This window comes from Lithobates pipiens, unplaced genomic scaffold, assembly GCF_037356315.1.
Source record: "Lithobates pipiens isolate NorthernLeopardFrog02 unplaced genomic scaffold, aLitPip1_a1.2 Scaffold_23, whole genome shotgun sequence".
NCBI classification, from domain to species: domain Eukaryota; kingdom Metazoa; phylum Chordata; class Amphibia; order Anura; family Ranidae; genus Lithobates; species Lithobates pipiens.
Genome location: NW_027507785.1, coordinates 93584523 through 93609745, shown reverse-complemented (window position 1 = coordinate 93609745; position 25223 = coordinate 93584523). Strand labels below are relative to the sequence as shown.

Sequence of the window (25223 nt, the reverse complement as noted above, 5' to 3'; positions counted from 1 at the left end):
ATATATCTCAAAGACTTTACATTGCTCTTACCAAGAAAACAGATTTTGCTTCTTTTTTTTCCCAATCTTAGTTAGAAATTGGGAGAAAGTTTCTTTGTTTCATGGGAAAATGGCTTAGAAGAAACCTAAAAAACCTAAAAGGGTGACAATGGTCCATCGTGTTTGTTCCTTTTTGATATTGTTTTTTTTTTTTTTTGCAACCTTTTAATCTGAATATAGATCTATGTAATGCCTGTAGCATGCTAAAATTCACTTTCTTGAGTCACTACCTCTGCTGGAAGTCTGTTCTAAACATCAACTTCCCTTTTGGTAAAGTTATACTTTCTTGGGCCAGTTTTGAACCTCCTTCCTGCTAGTTTGAGGCCATGTCTATAACAAAATGGCTGCCCCTACATAAACCTTCAAAGAATGGATATCATGATTTTCACATGCATCAATGTGTTCCTAAGTACTGTTCCTAGCCAGTTTTATTGTTAAGAGTGATATTGTTCATATGTCTGTGAAAAAGTTTGTTTTAAGGTCAGTACCTCTTAGAGAATAATTTTATATTGCTGTGGATAATCATATTTATATTATTATATATTATTAATGAATATATATTACAATGTTGTATTAATTATATTATTTTCATTATTAATAAAAATTAGTATTAATATATATTATTAATGCTGTAGTTAATAATTTTACCATTTAATTATTTTTGCTTGTCTATAATACAAGGCCCCTTTCACACAGGTGCCTCTGTATAATGGAATCCACTTGCTCAGCAGGGGATCTCTTCCAGCAGGTGGATGAAAGGTCCATGTCCGCTCCACTTTGCAGAGCTGACACAGATACAGTCCCCCTCTCCTCTATGGGGCAATTGGATGGAAACAGACCACTTGTCCGTTTCCACCCAATGCCATCCAATCTGATCCACCAGAAGGATGGGGAATAGGACCTCTGTTTTTGGTGGACAGGATCGGATCGGAAGATATCAGTGGAAATGTATAACAGCCGCCACTCCATAAAAGAGACTGGAGGGTCCAATCAGATCTACCTGAAAAAATGACAGATGGAACTGATCGCACAGCCCATGTGAAAGGGGCCTAAGATTTATTTATTCTATTCTCCTAGTAGCCATTGTGACCAAGACTGAAAGTTGGGGAAAATCCCTTCACTTTTCTCAGTGCTTTTAATCACTCCCTACCCTATTAAAATTAGTTGAAATATTAGTAGTAGTCAAAAGGTTTGTTCAATGGCTTCTACACTTGCATATAAATGATTTATCAGCAAAGAATTCAGTTTAAGTTACAGCTTCCTTTTAAAAACAGTTACTGAGGGTCATCGTGATTTAAATTTTTTTTTTTACCTTATTATTTATCAAATTTTAGGATCTTGTTACGGTTCATTACACTTGTATGTGTTTGTTGTTATTGTGTTACTTTTCCTAGGGAGTAGAACGTTTTGTGTGTATATGTGTGTGTACATAATATGTGTTTAAAATGTTTCATAAAGTTTTTTATTGTTTTTAACAAAGTGTTCTTCGTTAGTCTGATTAATGTTGCAAATTGGGAAAAACAGAAATTGCCATAAGGTTATTGCAATAATGTAATGTTTTATATTGTAATTATTTCCTGTACTATCTTGAGTTATGGTTTGTGAATCAAAAACAGCTGTAGTTATTGCACTTAAGGGGGCCACAAAAATTGTTGGTTCTTCCGCAAAGAGAATATATCTTGTAGAATTCAAAAATATATGGAGATTTAGATGGCCCCTTATAGGAAAAATAAAACAAATGAAAGAAGTTAAAGTATAACTAAATGTAAAACATTTTTTTGTTTTGGATGGAGTGGAGAAGGATTAGAACACTTGTCAGTTTTTATTGATGTCTGTGTCCCCATTAGGGAGATTCACTCACTCCATTTGTTCTGTTTACCATTATCATTGGAAGTGAAATTAAAAGAAAATCGCAAACTTTGGGTTGTCCACAAAAAAATAATAGAGGGGAAATCTTCCAATGGGGACACCCGTTCTGGTGACCTGGGGGTCCCCAAGGAATTCCCTTAATTTGCAGAGATTGCAGAGATTAACTCTCACTTCCTCTTTGGCTATGGGACAGGAGTGAAGGGAAATCTCTGCAAAGGGCCACAGATGGCGAAACAAAATCTGACAGGGGTTTTATTCCTCCCTCACTCTATCTAAAAAGTTTTGCCAATAGTACTTTAAATTACTCTCAAATATAGTATATTTACAGTACACCTCTGTGCATACATTTGCATAGGTATGAGCAGTCATGAGCACCCCAAGACTCAAGAAAGCTGGGATGCTCCTAGCTGCAAAGCTCAATTTTTGCTTAGTCATAGGTTACCCTACCTCTTGGTGTGGCCCTTTTTTTTAAAAGACCAGAAGAGAGTTTTGAAAGTTAGCAGGATAGACCTAAACTTTCTTTGTATAGAAGGGGGGGTGCTACCTACCTGACATACACTGACCTACCTGACACGCACTGGCCTATCTGACTGGCACTGACCTCTCTGAGACACACTGACCTACTTATCTGACATACACTGACCCACCTGGCTGACACACACTGACCTACCTGGCTGACCTATCTGACTTACACTGACACACACTGACCTACCTGACATGCACTGACCTACCTGACATACACTGACCCACACTGACCTACCTGACATGCAATGACCATACTGCCCTTGCCCCCTTAAAGCCTAGGTTTATTTATTTAAAATTAGTCAAGGGGCAGTCAAATAAAGCCACTGTGCCATCAATTGCAGCCACTGTGCCCCGTCAAATGCAGCCTCTTTTCCCAGTCAAATGAAGCCACTGTGCCTGTCAATTGCAGCCACTATGCCCCGTCAAATGCAGCCACTGTGCCCCGTCAAATGAAGCCACTGTGCCTGTCAATTGAAGCCACTGTGCCTGTCAATTGCAGCCACTGTGCCCCATCAAATGAAGCCAATGTGCCCCATCAATTGCAGCCACTGTGCCCCATCAAATGCAGCCATGTGCCATCAATTGCAGCTACATTGCCCATCAATTGCAGCCACTGTGCCCCATCAAATGCAGCCACTGTGCCATCAATTGCAGCCACTGTGCCCGTCAAATGAAGCCACTGTGCCTTTCAAATGCGGCCACTGTGCCCGTCAATTGCAGCCACTGTGCCCCATCAAATGCAGCCACTGTGCCATCAATTGCAGCTACTGTGCCCGTCAATTGCAGCCACTGTGCCCACCTCAAATGCAGCCACTGTGCCATCAATTGCAGCCACTGTGCCATCAATTGCAGCCACTGTGCCCGTCAATTGCAGCCACTGTGCCTGTCAAATGAAGCCACTGTGCCTGTCAAATGCAGCCACTGTACCTGTCAATTGCAGTCATTGTGCCCCATCAAATGCAGCCACTGTGCCATCAATTGCAGCCACTGTGCCCATCAATTGCAGCTACTGTGCCCATCAAATGAAGCCACTGTGCCCGTCAAAGCAAGCCACTGTGCCACGTCAAATGAAGCCATTGTGTCCTCCATCAAATGAAGCCATTGTGCCCTGTCAAATGCAGCCGCTGTGCCCGACAAATGCAGCCACTGTTCCCATCAATTGCAGCCACTGTGCTCGTCAAATGAAGCCACTGTGCCCATCAATTGAAACCACTGTGCACGTCAATTGCAGTCACTGTGCCTGTCAAATGCAGCCACTGTGCCAATCAATTGCAGCCAATGATGCCCATCAAAAGAGAGAGAGAGAGGAGAGGGAGAATAGAGAGAGAGAGAGAGAGAGAGAGAGAGAGAGAGAGAAACTTTTTTTTTAACGTCATTCTTCCCCACTCCCATTTACAGCCACCATGGCCGTTATTCAGCATGACTCTGGAGGTTGAGGGAGAAGGGGGCATCACCGCACCAGCGCTCTCAAGCTGCGTTCCTCAGGCTTTGCCCATCGATCCAAATTCCACCTCCAGCACTGCCCATCATTGAAATATCCGTCCCTCACCTACACCTTCTTTGTCCAGGGGCTCACCTTACTCCTCTATAAGCCCAGGACCATTGTGGGGAGACATGATCAGGTCAAGGGTGGTAGAGATTAGGAATCTGCCTTCTCAACCTTCCCCTGCTATTTTTGAACTTGCAAGAACCCATTTCTTATCCCTTCCAGATTTTATACTCTAGCGATGCATAACTTAGCATAACTTCCAGTACTGAAAAGCACCTATGAATGATGGACAGACAGATGAATGAAAGGACCTCCACCTTCAATCACAGAACGCCTTTCATTCATGGAAGCTGTAGTACAGCTTCTTTGAATGGAGGAGGGGAGCAGAAGTCGTAGACATTGTTGGCACTCTTGATGAATGTCTGTCCCAGGCCCCTCAACCCTTGCAGTATCAGAAGAGAACCACTGCTGGGGTATGGGGGGAGGCAAAGAAATGAAGATTTCCATTAGGAAAGCTAGAATCAGCATAAGGTATCCCAGCTACTCTGCTACATGGTTCACATGGAAGGGTGCAGACTCTAAAACAATTCACGGTCCACCATCTATGGTAGCACAAAAAAAAAGTATAGAGCCATTCAACTTCCAGAAGTCCATAATATATTTGTTAATATCATCCTATACAGGGAAAATCCACTGTTCCTTGTTTCACTTCATCAGGAGCCTGGTGAAGTAAAATATTTAAGAGGAGCAAGTGGATTTTCTCTGTATTGGATGATATTAATAAGGTGCTCTGGATTTCTGGAAGTTGAGTGGCTCAGTCCTTGTTTTTTGTTCTACTAGTACCTGTGCTAACAGTATGCAAACTCACTGAAAAAAGGTTTAATAATGGCTTTAGAAGTTGTTGCTGCACTAGGATTTTTAGGCTTGCTTCTTTATTTTCACCAAATGATCCAGTCAGTGACACCTTTTTTGTCCTTGAGTGACAACACTCACTGACTGTACTGTACCTGTGGAGGAGCAATGATGACACATGAAGTGTGCTAGGACTACAGAACACTGACTCCCCTCCATCTCTCCGTAGGCTATACAGATTTCCTGAGATTTTAGGGCAGCGAAGATATTGTTGTCAGTTCACCACAGGACATTATGGTAGGAAAACTCCCTCTTAAAGTGGTTCTATGCATGAAGGTAAAAAATCTTCTGTGAGCAATAGCCCCCCCAGGCCTTACTAATACTTACCTGAGCCCCTTCTAGATCCAGCGATGTCCATGAGAGCCAGGGACTCACTCTCCTGATTGGCTTTTGGCAGCAAAGAGAGCCATTGGCTCCCGCTGTTGTCAATCACAGCCAGTGAGCCAATCAGGAGATGTAGGGGCAGGGCCAAGCTGCAGCTCCGGGTGTGAATGGATACACGGAGTGTGCCTGCTTGTGACCCAAGAAGAGGTGGATTCATGCTGCTCTATGCAAAACTACTGCACAAAGAAGGTAAATATAACATGTTTGTTATTTAAAAAAAAAAACAAGGCTTTAATATCCATTTAAGGAGATTGCATTGTAAATATTCCAATATGTATGGTAAACCTTAGGGTTTACATACAATTTAAGTCTTCCAACCAAAGGTTTACAGTATTTTGACCAGGATGTCAGTACTGGTTACAATCAAAGAGTGGTAAGGAAGACCTCTTTGTATTACAACACAGATAAGGGTATATAAAGTGAGCAAAATCATCAAATGCATTGTATGAAGACCTGCACTGTATAAGTAATTCATTTTTATCAGCTGAGCTGTCTCAAAATTAAATATGTTACACATAATATATAATCTGAAATTTCCGTGGTGGTGTTTTTAATAAAGCAACAATCTCGATTATAACCATAAATAACCTATGGCCTTGACTTCAAAGCGCATTACTGAATACATGGTATTTATTGCTCCAGAGCTCCAGTCCATGCATGGTTGCGTAACATCTCCCTGTTTCGATTGGAATTGTTAATTGCACATATTTACTGTAAGCATGGCAAACATTTCAAAGAATCCAAGGGTCCATTTCTCAGTGGATCACATACCAACATATGTAAGCTGTTTATAAATGAAATGCAAACAAAACAATAAATAATGATTAAAATTAATATTAGTAATGCAAGTTAACGACAAGGAAATTGTATTAGGTAATAGCCATCTGGCTCATTGAGCAATAATCCCCATGATGCATCAGTTTCATGAACCAGTCTTGCCTTACATATGACACAGCTTGCTATAATTCTTGTTGTGATTTCTTAAAGAATAACTGTCGTTTCAGGAGTTCATTATTACTTGTCCCTGCAGCTAGCTTAACAATATCTTTTGCAAGGGGTACCTATTCTGCTGATACATGGGAAACTTCAAACATAGGGACCTCAAGTCTGAAGCCTTTTTTATATCTTACTTTCCTACGTCAGCTGCTCCCAGGTGCCACTAGAGGGAGCTGAAAGAAAAGCATGACATGGATTACCCATTTATCCCAGTCAAGAGCTAGTCTCTCATTTTCAGCTCTCTCTAGCAGTTGCTGGCAGCAGCTGTTGGAGGAAAAGAAGGCTTGCATGCTAGAGGTCCTCTATCTATACAATTAAGACTAGGAATCAATGGAGAAATTTAGTATCTGTGAAATGTAGTGGAAACCAAAACTCTCTCCATTGGATCAATATCAATATCATTCATTGAGCTGCTTAGACAAATTTATTCAGACTGTGTTTTTTTGGGTGGCTGTATATTTGTATTTGCATTTTGCATCCTTTTTATGTATGTGATTGTTATTTGTGTATTGTTGCTTCACATGTTTTACTTTTATATTCCTCTCCTGTCTGTTGTTTGGGGGGGGTTACTGAAAAAGTAAAAAAAAAAAAAAAAAAAAAAAGGAAAGAAAAAAAGAAGCTAATGGGAGGTTGTTAATTTGTCAGGTCCAATATAGTTGAAAGTAGCTTCAGTAATGCAGAGGACCTATTTATAAACAACAAAACCCCTTTAGCTCTGCCTTCCCTTTTGACTCAAATATATTTAGCAAAAATGGTGAAATTTTGATGAACTTTCCAGATTTTGCCCAAAATATCAGGGAAATGAAAATCTTTAATTTTGCTAATCCCTTATTAAGAATACTGTAAAGGATAAGTGGTGAAAGTGCAAAACTCAACACGTCATCCTGAAGGAAAGCTCCTCCTCCATTAATCGAGAACTTTTCATTTATGAAAGCTATAGTGCAGCTTCTATGAATGGAGGAGGTGGGAGGCGAAATCTAATTAGATGAGCAAAACATATATTTCGGGAGGGTCCTGTGCAGTCTGTATTGCTACAGTTTCAAGAAAAAAACATAATTAATATTTGGCAGTTTTCAAAAATAAGATGGCTGTAGATTGAACTAGAAAGTCAATAAAAACATTTAATTACACATTGGCTCATGATAGAACTACGTTATATAACCTTTTTTAACAAAAGTGGACTTTCTCTTAGATGAAAGATTCCTATTGACTAAATACAGATTAAACCTTCATAATGCCACTACCAAGTGAATTGCATTCCTATGAGAATTTGGTCTTGTACCAATTTGACTACCTTCAAATTGTGTAGTTGATGACAGTCTACAAGTCTTTTTTTCCCCCAAAATTCCAAACATTTCACCCACCCCCTTTCCAACAAAAAAATGTGTTTTTCTGTGGAGTAGAATTAGGAGAATGTGTGTGTAAAATTATACTGTGTTTAGAAGTCAGGTGTGCACATCTGTAATTGTGGCCTTGCCTGGGTGTTTTTGTTTTATTATAGCCCACGTTGTGTCTACTGGTGAGGTCTGTGTATTGGCACAACTGACTTCAGAGGAACATATTCTGACAAACTGGCCATATAGTAGTAGAATTTCATTCAAAACGGTTTGCTTTTTGGAATCTTCAGAAGATTTACTAATGGCTAGTGAGGTCACAATTGGTTTAATCTGTAGTGATAAGACAATTCAAAGGAACAGGGTGACAAAGTTTTCTCAAACAAAGAAAAAAATTCAAACTGTGAACGTGGCATTTGTTTGTGGAAAATTGTATATATTGTAATGCAAATGTGGTGGGCACAAAAAATTTATATGTCTGGAATTCCATTCAAGTAGCAGTCAGGATGAAATTCTAAGGGCTTTTGGACTTAATTAATTGACCCAATGATGGCAAGATCGAATTGTCTGATTAACAGTTTTTCACAATTTTTAAAGTAAATCTATCCTTACAATTTTTATTTTACAATTTTGTCTGCTATGGGACTAAGTACATGTAGTATTTTGTCCTATGTTTCTGTGTGCTTTCTAACCATAGTTATGTGGTCCAACTTGCACACCTCTCTCCTGCTGCAGCCGGTTTGGCAACAGCTTTAAAGGAGATGGATTGATACGTGCAGCTTGTCTTGACTGTACACTTTCCCAAGAAAAGCAGCAGCTAGAGGAATGTGGGAGATGAGACATAATCTGCATTCCTCTTGCTGCTACTGTCTTGGGAAAGTGTGACCAACTGCACTGATCAATCAGCCATCTTCTTCATAGCTGTTGTCGGATCGGGCATGGTAGAAGATGAGAAGGGCAGGTCAGTACTCATCATAACTAGGGATAGAAAGCACTCAGAAATGTGGGACAGAGTACTAAATGTACTTTGTCCCATAGAGGACAGAAATGTAAAATACAAATTCTAAGATATTCGACAAGATTCTGTTGGCTTATGTTCCCTGTCATTCAAACAATCATGTTAATGGTGAGAACTTGCAAGTAGCAGGATCTCAATGAAACACTCACCTGCTTGTATGTAACACTTCCTTACTGGTTGGATGAGCGAGACATTGCTCTCTTGCTGCCAGCTAGCGAGGGGATATCACATGGAAGCAGAGCAGTGATAACCCTCCACATTTCAGTGATCCTGTCACTGGCATGCTCTCTCCGCCAACAGGATGGCTAGGGTGACATGGGCCTTAAAGACATATAATAGGAGATCATGTCTTTATATGTAATATTGTTGAGGTACATCTGGCACCCTAATCTTCCTTCAACCAAGACAAATACGTTGATTTTCTAGTTCTTAGGTTTAGTTTAATATTTTATTAATTTAACTTTCCCTTTATATTGAGCTAGGATAAATATAAAAAAAATAAAATAGTACAAACTTGGTGAAATCAGTCATGCTGGAATGTATAAAAAAAATTGTTTTCAGTATCAGAAATTTCTGTTTAGCAAAGCAAACCAAAATATCATCACTATGGATGATTAACGGCTAACATTTTGTGTGCTTCTTTTAATGTTTCTCTCTATCCTGTCCAGCTTGCCGATGATCAGGGAATGGTTTTGATGACAACTGTTGCAATGCCTGTGTTTAGTAAAGAGAATGAAACGGTAAGTGCAATGGTGCAATCTGGTCAGTACTTTATATTTTCTTTTCAAAATACTGTATTTTCTGTAATTTCTGTATACTTTTAATACGTCAATAATACAGCATCTAAGACAAAACCTTTAATGTACAGTGCCTTGAAAAAGTATTCATGCCCCTTGAAATTTTCCACAATTTATATTTTATTGGGATTTTATGTAATAGACCAACACAAAGTGGCACATAATTGTGAAGTGGGAGAGAAAAATGATCAATGGTTTTCAAATAGTTTTTACAAATAAATGTGCGAAAAGTGTGGCGTGCATTTGTATTCAGCACCCCTGAGAACCACCTTTCGCTGCAATTACAGCTGCAATTCATTTTGGTGATGTCTCTACCAGCTTTGCACATCTAGAGAGGGACATTTTTGTCCATTCATCTTTCGAAAATAGCTCAAGCTCTGTCAGATCGGATGGGCAGCATCTGTGAACAGCAATTTAAGTCTTGCCCCAGATTCTCAATTGGATTTAGGTCTTGACTTTGACTGGGCCATTCTAACACACAAATTTGCTTTGATCTAAACCATTCCATTGTAGCTCTGGCTGTATTTTTAAGGTTGTTGTGCTGGAAGGTGAACCTCTGCCCCAGTTTCAAGCCTTTTGCAGACTCTAAAATGTTTTCTTCTAAGATTGCCTTGCATTTGGCTCCATACATCTTCCCATCAACTCTGACCAGCTTCCCTGTCCCTGCTGAATAAAAGCATATCCAGGTGACTTTCAGTGCTCCCCCTTGTGGTTCCCCACTCACCAGCTGCAGTAACCCCTGCAGGGGTATTACGCATGTAAGGAGGGTTGGAGCCCAGGTAATGTTATAATCCCAAGCATCCAATATTCAGCTGTTATAGATCCCTGTCCCTGCTGAAGGAAAGCAGCCCCACATCCCAGAAACATAATTAACATGCACTTATTAACCACTTGCTGACCAGCCAACGCCGATATACAGCAGTAGGTTGGCTCTATTGCACAAATTGTGATCCTGGTTCTTCTGTTTGTGTAATAGATATAGCAGGCACGTGGCTGGCAACCGCGATGTCTGCCAGCCACCCGCGATTGCTCTACAGAGAGCCTGAAGGAGGATCTGTTGTGGGGATGCTTTTCTTCAGGACAAAGGACATCAATTTTGTTTGGGTACAACATTGCACGATCAAGCAGTTGTCAGTTAAATTGACACAGTGTGTATCGCAAAAAATGGCCTGGTCATTAAGGGGGTAAATTCTTTCAGGCTAAAGTGGTTAACTAGGTGACTCAATGCCCACCCAGACAATGTTGTGGTTAATCAGATTTCCTTAGACTTGCTGGCACTGAGCTCACAAAGTACACTACACAATATCAGTTCAACATCCCCACAGTAGTTTGCTAGCAGACAACAGGTGAGTTAATTAGTACAATTAACAATGCAAACAGTGATATCACCACACCTCAAAATAGTAGACAGCAGAAGACCCAGGGCTTTCCAGTTCTCATTAATCAGCTTTCTTTTCAAATATATCTGTTTACTGAGTTTCAGGTTGGCAGGGAACATCATGGCTTCCCTGATTGTTAAATGTAATTATGTCAGTTTTCATTATGTAACAGAACATCTTCCTAAATGCTTGCAGCTCCCTCAAATGCCAGGGTCCATAGATGGTAGGCAAGTAGCTAGCCTTCAGTCCCCTACAAAAGCCCCTGCCCCAGGGTCCTGAATAAACCACTCTAGTATTGTTAGTGGACTCATAGTGCACCATTGTATTGCAACGGTGAAGCCCAGGTAAGGATAGCCTTAAAAAGGACAAGGGCCTGCATTAATGCTAACAAGCATTTGAACTGTGCTTGTGTAGAATTAATGAAGATTGTTGTTAGTTTTAACATTACATGTACTCAATTATTATTTACGGTATGTTATTTACCTAAAGTAAAAAAAAAAAAAAGTTTTTTTCATAATTTTGGCAACTATGGAGATATATTGAATTCAGATTTCTAATGTTTGGCTTATTTTAGTTGAGCTCTCACCATAGGTATTTGCTTTTTCTAGGCTGTTTCAAATGCTTAGAAATACCTAACAGTGACATGGATTGTCCTTGCCCCCTTACTAATTAGCTCCTAATAGTTATTTTCTGTGGTTAAATGTTGAAAATCAGGCTAGCATAATACAGACCCAGGGTTAGAGTTAAAGAGTGGGCTTTCTTGGGTAACCTTAGTGAAAATGCTATCGGTGAAGATAGGTAGGGTCTTGTTAACTGTCCATGGGGAGAAAGCAATCATTGCCCCAGTAAATAATCTGTCATTAGGAAGGGCCAGAATTAATGATACATATTCTGCCATAAACAGTCACTTTACTAAACTGACTGATAAGGTTGGCCCTTACATCTTTAAAAGAGAAGTAGGGACAAAACTTTTTTGGCTCTACTTCCCCTATCGATTACAGGAGTGAATATCATTCTGCACTCCTGTGACCCCATTTTCAGCTGACAGCAGTTTAGAGCTCCCTGTCAGCTGATGTCACTGAGACAGTCCAGGGCTCTGGGGAGATCCACCCAGATGCCTGTACCGACAAATGGCTCAGCCTCTCAGAGAGCCGCCAAGAGCCTGAGCCAGCCACTCCTCCCCTATACCCACTGGAGAGGCAGAGTAGGGAGTGGGTGACTACAGTCACAAATTCTCTGCTAACTGAAGAGCAAAAACTGAGTGATCAGAAGTCACTCAGTTCTTGGTCTTATAGGTAGCGGTGGACAGATGTAGCATTAGACCAATGCTGCTTTCACCAAGGTGGGTATGAATGTTTGTTATTTTACATTGCTGAACTTCTCTTTTCATTTTCCTGCTATACTGTATAATTAATGTTCATTTAGCCTGTGAGCCAGGATCAGCATATGTTCAGAAGTTAAAATATAACAACATACTCTAAGGCCGCGTACACACGCGGGGACTGTTCGCCCAACTTTGTCCGCTGAACAGTGTTTCGGCGGACAGTCCGCCCGTGTGTGGGCTTTCAGCGGACAGTTTCAGCGAACAGTCTGCTGAACAAAGTTTTTCGGAAATTCCGAAAAACTGTCCGCTGAAACTTGGTTTCAGCGAACAGTCCCCTCGTGTGTAGGCTTGTTCGTCAAACTAAGTTCCGCGCATGCTCAGAAAGGATTTACACGCCGAAAGTTGTAATGCAGTGTATGGGACGTCGTATTTTCCGTCCCGTCGTACGTGCCGTTCACGTCATCGCGCACGGTTTCAGCAAACTGTTTGTTCGTCGTGTGTGGGCAAGTCCGTCCATGCTAATTTTGAGCGGACTGTTCGCTGAAACTGTTTGACGGACAAAGTTGAGCGAACAGTCCCCGCGTGTGTACGCGGCCTAAGGGTTGCTGGGAACTTTTAAAATTGGAACGTGTAGCCAGATGCAGGAAAGCTTCAAACTGGCTCAATGGCACTGGTGAGGAGGTTCCAATACAGCAAGGCTTCCCTCAGCAGGCACCCAACAGTAGCTGAAACCATAGAAATACAGAAAAGAGTGCCAGACCTGAACCAGACAAGAGTCCAAGATAATTTGAATTGTTGGCCAAAAAAGTCATAAAAAAAACAGCCAACACATTTTAAGGGCAACACCATTCCACTTCATCAGGGCTCAACACAGGATAAAACTTAAAGAGTGAAAACAGTGACTCCACAGATCTATACTGCAACCAGTATTGAACTGTCCACATGGAGTAACAACTTGACAGCAATTGTTGAGCCCTAATGAAGGTAGAGTGGTGTTGCCCCCGAAATGAATGTTTTCATATTACTTATTTTAACAAACATCTAAAGTATTAGCCCCCGTTCACATTGAAAAACGGCTTTGAAATTCTGCGACTTAATTTGAGCTGACACGATTTCAAAGCCACACCTCAATCTGACTTTGGGGTCGACTTGAAAGACGTCTGTGCGGGTTCATGCACAGATGTCGATTGAAGTCGCCTACGAAGTCGCCAAAAATAGTGCAGGAACTTTAACAGTATTTTTTTTCAACTGCTCCTGAACTCTCCTCTATGTTATCTTATCAGTACATGTACACAAGGTCGTTTAAAGTCATTTCTAGGCAGTTGAGTTTAGATGCTTTTTTTGAAAACGCAAAAAAATGGGTTCAGAAACCAAGTTTAGAGGCATTTCAAGCGCCAAGCGCTTCTAAACATGGCTAAAAGCAGTAACTCGCATTTAGCCGTGTTTTGTTTACAGGCAAATGTGGCAGAACGTGGCAAAACGGACGTTTTAAACGTGGGTTACTACCTGTCAAGTTAAATCATTCAGGAGAGGTTGTAAAAACGTCCTGTGTACATGAAGCCTAATCCTTTGGCAAACCGATAACCATGCATTGAAACAATTAGCACTTGACAAAATTTACAAACTACGCCTAGATTAGAACCCATCCCAAACGCATTACATGGGTTCGGCCTGCTATATCAATTTTGTCACAGTTGGAAACCTAAAATCGATACTTTGAGATATTTTAAAAACATAACTCTCTTAATATGCACTTTAATATTATCTTTTCCAACACTTATATTATCTTACACTATTCGTTTTAATTACGCACAGTTAGTTTTTCGGTTGCAAAATGCCCCCAGTACTAATACCCTCTGTTCTCCTACACAGCTTTTTATTTATCTATAAAGAAACAGAATGCTAAGCCAAAGTCCGTTGTATCATTATCTGGTGATATCTAGTTACCATACAAAACTGTGCTCTACAGCAAAAATATAATTGCAAAACCTGGTGAAAACAAAGACCTGAGACAATTTACAGCGCTGGCGAGGTTTAAGAGCCTTTACAAAGACTTTGAACTTTTTAGATGAACATTTCTCAGACATCTGGTGTAGACCACTATAAATTTTGTTGTTGGCGCAAATGAATAAAACGTAAGCGATATAAAGTGATTTTAGGCTGTTAAGGTTTCATTTTAGTACAATGAAAAGAAGGAAGCTTGGGTTACCTTGCCTTTGAATTGCTTGAAGTGCAGATTTCGTCCATCTAAATGAACATTGCCTAACATCACTGTTTTTTAAGTCCAGATGTACAACTAACCTTTTGGTGCTTAAGGGAAAGATAAGACAGTTCCCTGACATGCGGAGTCATCACATACAGTTCCCAAGACAAACTGTCCATGATATTAAAAAATGTGGCTGACGTTTGATTGCACAACCTGTAAATATTTTTTTTTTACTGAAGGCCTATTCAAACTGGGTGTGTTGGGTGGACTTGCCCAGAGAAGTATCAACGCAAGGACAAAGAAAGAAAGTAGTACATACACTACTTTTTTTCTTTGCAGGGTATAACAATGCACTACACTACATTGCAAAATACTGCGGTAAATAAACACGAATGGAATGTAATTTTGTGACATTCCAATAAAGTTGAAAAAAGTAAACAGAACAATGAGCTGTGATTGGTACATCAGCACTGTATACTCAACAGCACAAATCAATGGCCACTGGTGTGAATAGGCCCTAAGAGTCCTACAAAAATCAAACCTTTACTAGTTGCCCGGGACTCAAAGGTTTTGGGCACACACATTTTTAGTACACAGTACTGTAAAGCATGTCTTTTAAAATCTCATGATCACTACCTATTTTTATAGCAACTGAGAATTTTTTGAGAGTCAATGGGCTCAGCACTCCTGGGCACAGGGTGTGAATAACCTTGAAATATGAAATGGATCTCTTTGGTGGACAAATCTCACTACCACTTCTTTCAGCACTAAAAAGACTTCAAACACTGCAAGTACTGTGTAGGATGCATTCAGAGCTGAAAGAAGGGTTAAGTACTGCTAACACATTGTTCAGCAGTAGGGATGAGCTTCGTGTTCGAGTCGAACGTAAGTTCGACTCGAACATTGGTCGTTCGTGCGTTCGCCAAATTCCGAACGTTTGGGCCGTTCGCGGCAAAATTCGTGTGGCCCACAATGCACTGCGATGGCGCAATGCATTGCTGGCTCACGATTGGCCAAGCATGCACTGTGACCCCGCATGCTTGGCCAATCGCAGCGCCAGCAGCGAGGAGAGCCATGGTTGGCCACAGGCATCCTGCCTGTGGCCAATCATAGCTCAGGCTGTGTAGTGCACGCCCCACACTATATAAGGCCGCCTTTGAGGCGGCCTCGTGTAGTGTGTTAGTTAGCATCTGAAGCAGTGGGTGTTCTGTGTACCTTCAACACAGTTACACACCAATCGTTTTTGGCTGATTTACTATCTTGCTCTTGTGTAGTGGTTACTGTCTGTGCCCTGACCGCACCACTATATTCACCTCACCTATATAGCTAGTGATCTAGCTTTAATAATAGAGCTTGCAGTCAGTAGTGTTAGTGCGTGCTGTCTGCGTGCTCTGTACCCAGTACATACCACTATATCCACCTACATAGCTGTTCTCTATTTGAGCCCAATTGCCATCTGCAGGAGTTATTGGAAGTTGTGTGTGCTTCCAGCACAGCACAGCACAGTATACATCTGTATATACCCCTTTAACTCTGCTGTTTTCTGGATATTGTCTGCGTGCCCTGACCGCAGTATACACCGTGATATTCACCTCACCTATATAGCTAGTGGTCCATCTTTAACAATAGCGCTTGCAGTCAGTAGTGTCACTCAGGAGATAGTGCGTGCTGTCTGCGTGCTCTGTACCCAGTACATACCGCTATAATCCACCTACATAGCTGTTCTCTATTTGGGCCCAATTGTCATCTGCAGGAGTTATTGGAAGTTGTGTGTGCTTCCAGCACAGCACAGTACAGTATACATCTGTATATACCCCTTTAACTCTGCTGTTTTCTTGTTATTGTCTGCGTGCCCTGACCGCAGTATACACCGTGATATTCACCTCACCTATATAGCTAGTGGTCCATCTTTAATAATAGCGCTTGCAGTCAGTAGTGTCACTCAGGAGATAGTGCGTGCTGTCTGCGTGCTCTGTACCCAGTACATACCGCTATAATCCACCTACATAGCTGTTTTCTATTTGGGCCCAATTGTCATCTGCAGGAGTTATTGGAAGTTGTGTGTGCTTCCAGCACAGCACAGTATACATCTGTATATACCCCTTTAACTCTGCTGTTCTATAAAAAAAGGCATCTGCAGGAGTTAGTGGGTGTTGTGTGCCTACAGCACAATATATACTACCCAACTACTGTTTTACCCAACTCCCTTCAGGCCATTACCATGTCTGGAAGGCCAGCAAGGAGAGGCAGACAGGCGCGAGCCGATAAAAGAGGGCAAGCAGGCTCTGTGTCTAGAGACAACAGTGCTGGTCATGGACGCGGTGCATTGTCATCAGCACGTGGCCATGGGACATGCTTGTCCTTCTTTTCTGCAGCTGGACATGTTGAACCGCAACATGCCAACGACTTGGTAGAGTGGATGACCAAGCCCTCTTCATCCTCCTCATCCTCTCTCACCCAGTCTCAGGGTAGTAGCAAAGCAGCTGCCAACGCATCGTCTTCCCTCCTCTCAATGTCATCATCAGTGACTCCTTCCCTAGACCCACCACGTCCTCCTGAGGAGTCTCCTGAACTCTTTGAGCACAGTGTTGGGTACATGCTCCAGGAGGATGCCCAGTGTTTGGTGGGCTCTGATGATGACACTCAGCTAGAGGAAGGCAGTAGCGTGAGCGCAGAGAGAGAGGATGCTCAAGAAGCACAGCAATCTGGCAGTCATGTTCCACAAGCTGCAGCATACTGCCAGGTTTGCTACAGCGATGAAGAGAGAGGGGATGATGAGGGCACTGACTCCACGTGGGTGCCTGGAAGGAGGGAGGAGGAGGAGGAGGAGGAGGAGGCACATGTCCAACGAGGCAGGATGCCCTCTGGGGGCCAGCTTAGGGGCAGCACACCGACTGAATCACACCGCAGAGCTCCGCCTGCGCAGAGCGCTTCCTCTGCGTGTTATTCTAAAAGTTCTTTGGTGTGGGCCTTTTTTGAGACGAGTGCATCAGATCGCACCGCTGCTATTTGCAACATATGTCTCAAGCGTATCTCACGTGGCCAAAACATCAGCCAGACATATGTTGACCTGCCATGCAGCTCGTTGGCAAGCGTACCTCAAAGACCCACACCAAAGAACAAAGCGGACCTCTCCTTGCTCCTCATCAGCTGGCATCTCCAACCCCACTAGACCTTCAGTCCTCTCTGAAACCTGCTCTGAGAGGAATGAAGGTGTAGAATTAGGTGTGTCACAGCCAAGTGCTTCCGGGAACTCTGCTAGTGGTACATCCACATCCGATTATAGCAGGCAAATGTCCCTGCCCCAGCTGCTGGACCGGCGGAAGAAGTTTACTCCCAGCCATCCACATGCCCAGCGGTTGAATGCTAGCTTGGCTAAATTGCTAGCACTTCAACTGCTGCCTTTTCAGTTGGTAGACTCGGCCCCTTCCGTGAGTTTGTACAATGTGCGGTTCCTCAGTGGCAGGTCCCCAAACGCCACTTTTTCTCACGGAAGGCGATTCCGGCTCTCTACCGGCATGTGGAAGGCAATGTCCTTGCCTCGCTGGACAGGGCGGTCAGCAGTAAGGTGCATATTACCGCTGACTCATGGTCCAGCAGGCATGGACAGGGACGTTACCTGTCTTTCACGGCCCATTGGGTCACTCTTCTTGCTGCTGGGAAGGATGCAGGACAAGGTGCAGTAGTGTTGGAGGTTGTTCCGCCACCACGCCTCCAAAATGCTACTATTGGTTGTGACACACCTCTCTCCTCCACCCCCTCCTCTTCTTCTTCCTCCATGGCCTCTTCCAGTGCTCTGTCCTCAGAACCAGCAGTGCTCCGTAGGCGTTGCAGGGGCTACGCAAGTACGCAGGCAAAACGATGCCATGCCGTGCTTGCGCTGGTTTGTTTGGGGGACAGGAGCCACACTGGGGCGGATGTTTTGTCAGCTCTGCAGGGGCAGGCCGAGAGGTGGTTGACGCCACGCCAGCTTAAGGCAGGAATGGTGGTTTGCGACAATGGCACCAACCTCCTCTCCGCCCTCCGACAGGGACAACTGACCCATGTGCCCTGTGTAGCTCACGTCCTTAACCTGGTGGTGCAGCGGTTCTTGGGCAGGTACCCCGGCTTACAGGATGTCCTGAAGCAGGCCAGGAGAGTCTGTGTGCATTTCCGCCGATCATTTAATGCCTGTGCTCGGCTGGCTGAGCTCCAAAAGGAGTTGAACCTGCCCAAGAACCGCCTTATATGTGACATGCCCACCAGATGGAACTCAACATTGGCCATGCTGCAGCGGCTGCACACGCAGCAGAGGGCCATCAATGAGTACCTGTGCGACTATGGCACCAGGACAGGGTCAGGGGAGCTTGGTTTTTTCTCACCACGCCAGTGGGGCATGATCAGGGATGCATGCACTGTCCTGTCACCATTTGAGGAGGCCACAAGGATGGTGAGCAGTGACAGTGCATGCATCAGTGACACTGTACCTCTTGTCCACCTCTTGGAGCATACGCTGCGTGGAATAATGGACAGGGCACTTGAGGCAGAACAGAGGCAGGAAGAGGAGGACTTCCTTGCCTCTCAAGGCCCCCTTTATCCAGACAGTGTTCCTGCTGTGCCACCCATCACACAGGAAGAGGGTGAGGAGGAGGAAGAGGAGGAGGAGGATGATTGTGTCAGCATGGAGGTGGAGGCTGGCACTCAGCATCAGCATCAGCAGCAGCAGTCTTATAGGGATGATTTACAGTCCCAAGAAACACGTGGACTTGTACGTGGCTGGGAGGAGGTAGCTGCGGATCATGTTGTCCTTAGTGACCCAGAGGACTCCAGACCGAATGCCTCAGCTAACCTACGCTGCATGGCCTCCCTGATCCTGCAAAGCCTGCGGAAGGATCCTCGTATTCTTCGGATCAAGGAGAGGGACCATTACTGGCTGGCCACTCTCCTTGATCCACGGTACAAGGGTAAGGTTGCCGACCTTATCTTGCCATCGCAGAGGGAGCAGAGGATGAGACATCTCCGGGAGGCCTTGCAGAAAGCTCTGTGCAACGCGTTCCCAGAGACTGGGAGGTCACAAACTCCTGGTCCTGGACAACGTGTTGCTGAGGCATCAGTCAGAAGGAGCGGTGGAGAAGGTGGCCGTCTGACTGATGCTTTCAGACAATTTTTTAGTCCGCAGCCCCAAGGTATGATTGGTTCCAGCACCCATCGCCAGCGTCTAATTTATATGGTGCAGGAATACCTAGGGGCAAGGTCAGACTTGGACACCTTTCCCACTGAAAACCCTCTGGCTTACTGGGTCTTGAGGATGGATCACTGGCCAGAGCTTGCACAGTATGCAATTGAGCTACTGGCCTGTCCTGCATCCAACGTTCTTTCGGAACGCACCTTCAGTGCTGCTGGTGGCTTCGTTACCGATCACAGGGTGCGCCTGTCCACCGAATCAGTTGATCGACTGACCTTCATCAAGATGAATCAGTCTTGGATCACCCACAGCTACCAAGCACCTGAAGCTGATGTAACCGAATAATTTTTTTTGAAATACCACATCCCTTCAAGACTGCCTATGCTGATGCTGAGTGACTGTCCTGTTATGTTGATTGTCTATCCTCTTCCTCCTCCGCTGATATGTTGGAAGAACATTTTTGGTTCTGGGTGATGCCAGCAGCCCAATTTTTCTGCCCCTGTTTAACAGGGGCGTTTAAGTACAATTTTTGATGCAATGCTTTGCAGCAGGGCTAATTCCTGCAATAAAACTAGAGTATATGGCAGAGGTTGCAGTGTGATGGCACCAGTGCCTAAGGCCCAATTTTTCTGCCCCTGTTTAACAGGGGCGTTTAAGTACAATTTTTGATGCAATGCTTTGCAGCAGGGCTAATTCCTGCAATAAAACTAGAGTATATGGCAGAGGTTGCAGTGTGATGGCACCAGTGCCTAAGGCCCAATTTTTCTGCCCCTGTTTAACAGGGGCGTTTAAGTACAATTTTTGATGCAATGCTTTGCAGCAGGGCTAATTCCTGCAATAAAACTAGAGTATATGGCAGAGGTTGCAGTGTGATGGCACCAGTGCCTAAGGCCCAATTTTTCTGCCCCTGTTTAACAGAGGCGTTTAATTAAAATTTTTGATGCAATGCTTTGCAGCAGGGCTAATTCCTGCAATAAAACTAGAGTATATGGCAGAGGTTGCAGTGTGATGGCACCAGTGCCTAAGGCCCAATTTTTCTGCCCCTGTTTAACAGGGGCGTTTAAGTACAATTTTTGATGCAATGCTTTGCAGCAGGGCTAATTCCTGAAATCAAACTAGAGTATATGGCAGAGGTTGCAGTGTGATGGCACCAGTGCCTAAGGCCCAATTTTTCTGCCCCTGTTTAACAGGGGCGTTTAAGTACAATTTTTGATGCAATGCTTTGCAGCAGGGCTAATTCCTGCAATAAAACTAGAGTATATGGCAGAAGTTGCAGTGTGATGGCACCAGTGCCTAAGGCCCAATTTTTCTGCCCCTGTTTAACAGGGGCGTTTAATTACAATTTTTGATGCAATGCTTTGCAGCAGGGCTAATTCCTGCAATAAAACTAGAGTATATGGCAGAGGTTGCAGTGTGATGGCACCAGTGCCTAAGGCCCAATTTTTCTGCCCCTGTTTAACAGGGGCGTTTAAGTACAATTTTTGATGCAATGCTTTGCAGCAGGGCTAATTCCTGCAATAAAACTAGAGTATATGGCAGAGGTTGCAGTGTGATGGCACCAGTGCCTAAGGCCCAATTTTTCTGCCCCTGTTTAACAGGGGCGTTTAAGTACAATTTTTGATGCAATGCTTTGCAGCAGGGCTAATTCCTGCAATAAAACGAGAGTATATGGCAGAGGTTGCAGTGTGATGGCACCAGTGCCTAAGGCCCAATTTTTCTGCCCCTGTTTAACAGGGACATGTAATTACAATTCTTGATATAATATTTCACAGGAGGGCCCCTTCCTGTGCCCACCCAGAGTAACGGTGAGGACTTATAGTGTTGTGGCACCAGCACCACAACCACCAAAGGTCAATTTTTCTACCACTGTTCAACAATGGCATGTAATTACAATTCTTGATATAATCGTTCACAGCAGGGCGCTCCAGCGCCCACCAAGAGTCACTTTGAGGGCTTACAATGTTGTGGCAAAACCAACAACTTTTTTTCCGCCATTTCTGCAGAGCATATAGGGCAGGCCCCTACTTTCAAACATCCAATTTACAAACATCTCCTACTTGCAAACGGAAGGAGACAACAGCAAGTGAGATGAAAAAAGATGAACGACAAAACAAATTATACAGGGGTGATAACCCTTCCCTATGTTTTCCAAAAAGCTTAAAAATAGTTTTTTTGACTGGAGCTACATTTTAAAAATGTACCAGTTGAAAATTACAAACAGATTCAACTTAACACAACAAACCTACACAGTCCCTGTCTTGTTTGCACCGCCTGTATACTGCTGTTCTGAGTATATAGGGCCTGGGGGCCACACGCATTTCCTTTTTTTAATATGGGTACGGGGTTCCCCTTAATATGCGTACAAGACCCAAATAGGCTGGTAATGGGCAGGGAGGGCTACCCGTGCCATTTTTCTGAATGATTTTCAACCATATTGCAGGAACCAGATATAACATTAAAACCGCAAGCAGTTTTAAATGGTGTTATTTCCGTTTAATGTCATTTTGTGCAGGGACTGTTCTAAACACGGGAAACACGTGGCACTTCACAGGCATACTACAGACACCCCCCAGGCACCATATTTAAAGGAATATTTCATATTTTTTTTTCACTTTAATTGTCATTAAAATCAGTGCTCCCGCCAAAATGGCAGTTTTTAAAACTTTTTTTTGCATTGACCCATGTCCCCTGAGGCAGGAGTCAGGTCCCCAAACCCTTTTTAGGACAGTATCTTGCATATCAGCCGTTAAAATTAGCACTTTCCATTTCGAACGTTCGAGTCCCATAGACTTCAATGGGGTTCTAACGTTGGTTACGAACGCGGGGTCCGTTCGAAAGTTCTGGTGCGAACCGAACCGGGGGGTGTTCGGCTCATCCCTATTCAGCAGAGTGATGTGTTAAAGACGAACTCCAAGCAGATAGAAAAGGTACAAAACCATTAAAGCCGAACTCCATGCTGAAATAAATGATGATATATATACTGTATAAAAATTATATGTGTAAAAATATGTGCTAGGTTATAGGATTATAAGTGTTAGGCAACTAGTTATAAACTGTGATACTAATTTATATGATTAGAAACCAAAAAGCAGCACTATACATATAATCAGCATAAATAAAAGTGCATATACTCATCAACGGTAAACAGCAGTGATGAGTTCATAAAATATATAAATTCATGAGTAACCAATCATAAAGTGCAAAGATGCAATTATATGCAACTATTATCAATAAAGTGCAAAGGAATGGTTATGAAACCATCAAAAAATGTGCAAAAGTACAAAATAGTGCATATAAATATCTGAAGTACATCAGAATTTAAAAAGATGGATATAGTCCATATATGAAGGGAGTCTCAGCATAAGACATCCACAGTGGAAGATGCTCCAGAAAATGTCATTGGTGTGAATAAAGCTGTAGTAGTTACCATTAGCCTCTTACCAGAAGATTTGGGCCAAAAATGACAATAGCTGGGAGTTCATGAATGGTAGATCACAGGTTCACCTTCTGTTACGGGGAGCTGATCACTTCCCAGCAACTAAAGATGCCGTGGAACCTGGAAATAAAGACATATACTCCCATCAAGAAGTCCATTTAAAAATGCCTTTAATTAAAAGATTATTGGAGCTATAACGATACAGCAATCCAATCTTAGCAGGAACAAAAGCGGTAGGCTGATGGTTGGTAAGTGCTGACAGTATCTGCTAGTGGTGAGTTAGGATGCCACGCCCTACATTTTTCATCAGCAGTGAAGTCTTCGGGGGGTGGGCCATACGTCCCATAACATAAAAGCATAACGTTTGATGTATTTCAGATATTCATATGCGCTATTTTGCACTTTTGCACGTTTTATTTTTTTTATTTGCAAGTTTCATAACTATTCCTTTGCACTCTATTGATAATAGTTGCCTATAATTGCGCCTTTGCACTTTATGATTGGTTATTGATGAATATATGTATTTTATGAATTAATCATTGCTGTTTACCTGTGTAAACCATTGATGAGTATATGCACTTTTGTTTATGATAATTATACGTATAAAGCTGCTTTTTGGTTAATTATTATGATAAAAAAATGCATTAATACAGCTCTGAATGTGGCTTTATTTATATACAAGAGTTGTCAATACCTGGATACAGCAGAGCTCAGAGTAGGAGAGGAACCAGTAGCAAAAGAGCCAATCAAGTATGCTGCAAGTAGCACGATAGGAGGAGACCTCTCATCAGTGAGCTACTTCTTTTACTGTCCAGTTACAGAATAAGGGTAGGGAAGGGACCAGTAAAAGAAAATGAAGCTGCAGGAGGGGAAATCAGGTCCCCTTCCCTGCTAGATAGCATTGTGTGTCAGAGCTGTGTAAATCGTATGACTGGATAGACAGACATACAAATCCTTTAGCTGATAAAATAGCTCTCATATGTATTTCACATGTGTGTTTAGCTGTTTTACTAGAGTCCATCTTTAACCACTTAAGGACCGCCTCATGTAGATATACATCGGTACTTTGAAGAGGGATATCTCGGTAACGGCAGCAGCTGCTGCCACAACCGAGATATCCCTCTTTACAGGAGGTGGTCCTGTGTGCGATAACCGTGGTCTCTACGGCAGGTTTGCCGCGAGATCACCGTTATCGGCGGTGGGAGAGGTGCCACCCCCCTCCCGCCACTCTCCCGCGCCCTCCGCCGCTTACCGGAGCTGTCGGTAGCGGCGGAGGCGATCAGGTCCTATCGATGGCTGGGTATGGAGACGAGTGAGGCTATTGCCGCGTACACACGATCAAACAAGCGGGTGGAAAAGTCCGGCAAACTCAAGTCCGCCGGACAATCCCCCCGCGTGTAGCCTCCGGCATACTTTTTTGACCCGAAAGTACGGCGGACTTAGAATGGAGTTTTACACTCCAATCTTCCCGCCGGACTCGCATTTCGGCGGACAATCCGGCCGTGTGTATGCCAGTCCGCTGTACTTTTGAAATGAACGGACTTTTCCCGCCCGGAGAAAAGTCCGCTCATTTCGAGCGGGTCTCCAGGTAGGCGGGGCCCGCAAAGGAGACGTCGCTGCCCCGCCGCCTGGTATGGACTTAAAGGGGAACCCCAATGCCGAAAAAAATCGGTGTGGGGGTCCCCCCAAAGTCCACAACAGACCCTTGTCCGAGCACGCTACCCGGCCGGCCAGGAAAGGAGGGGCAAGCAAGCGCCCCACCCCCTCCTGAGCCGTACCAGGCCGCGTGCCCTCAACATGGGGGGTGCCTTGGGGAAGGGGGGGCCGCGCGGCCCCCCCACCCCAAAGCACCTTATCCCCATGTTGATGAGGACAAGGGCCTCTTCCCGACAACCCTGGCCGTTGGTTGTCAGGGTCTGCGGCGGGGGCTTATCGGAATCTGGGAGCCCCCTTTAATAAGGGGGCCCCCGGATACCGGCCCCCCACCCTATGTGAATGAGTATGGGGTACAATGTACCCCTACCCATTTACCTGTAAAATAAAGTACAAAAAAAACCACAACACACAAGATAAAATAATTTATTGCACAGCTCCGGGGGTCTTCCGTCTTCAGGGGTCTTCTCGCCGGACTCCTCCGCTATCTTCTTGTAGCTCTTTTACTAGCGGAGGAGTCCGGCATTCTTCTTCATCGCCGCGGCCTCTTCTTCCGACTTCGGGGGTCTTGTCCCCCTCTTCTGTTCTTCTGCCGGGCCACCGCGCCTTCTTATAGCTCTTTTACAGGCAGTGGCCCGGTCTTCTGTCGCCGCCGCCGCCGCCTTCCGTTCTTCTTCTTCTTCTTCTTCTCCTGGAGA

At 43.7% G+C, this 25223-nt stretch overlaps 1 protein-coding gene across 2 annotated transcripts in view; it reads left to right on the top strand.

The window, feature by feature from the left end:
- The window catches only part of CACNA2D3 (calcium voltage-gated channel auxiliary subunit alpha2delta 3), a 1440485-nt gene that overhangs the window by 923913 nt on the left and 491349 nt on the right, over positions 1-25223 (top strand). For both annotated transcript variants that reach the window (XM_077452052.1, XM_077452053.1), the window contains one exon: positions 9235-9306. In XM_077452052.1, the coding sequence (XP_077308178.1) occupies positions 9235-9306 (72 nt within the window). The remainder of the gene's footprint in view (positions 1-9234; positions 9307-25223) is intronic.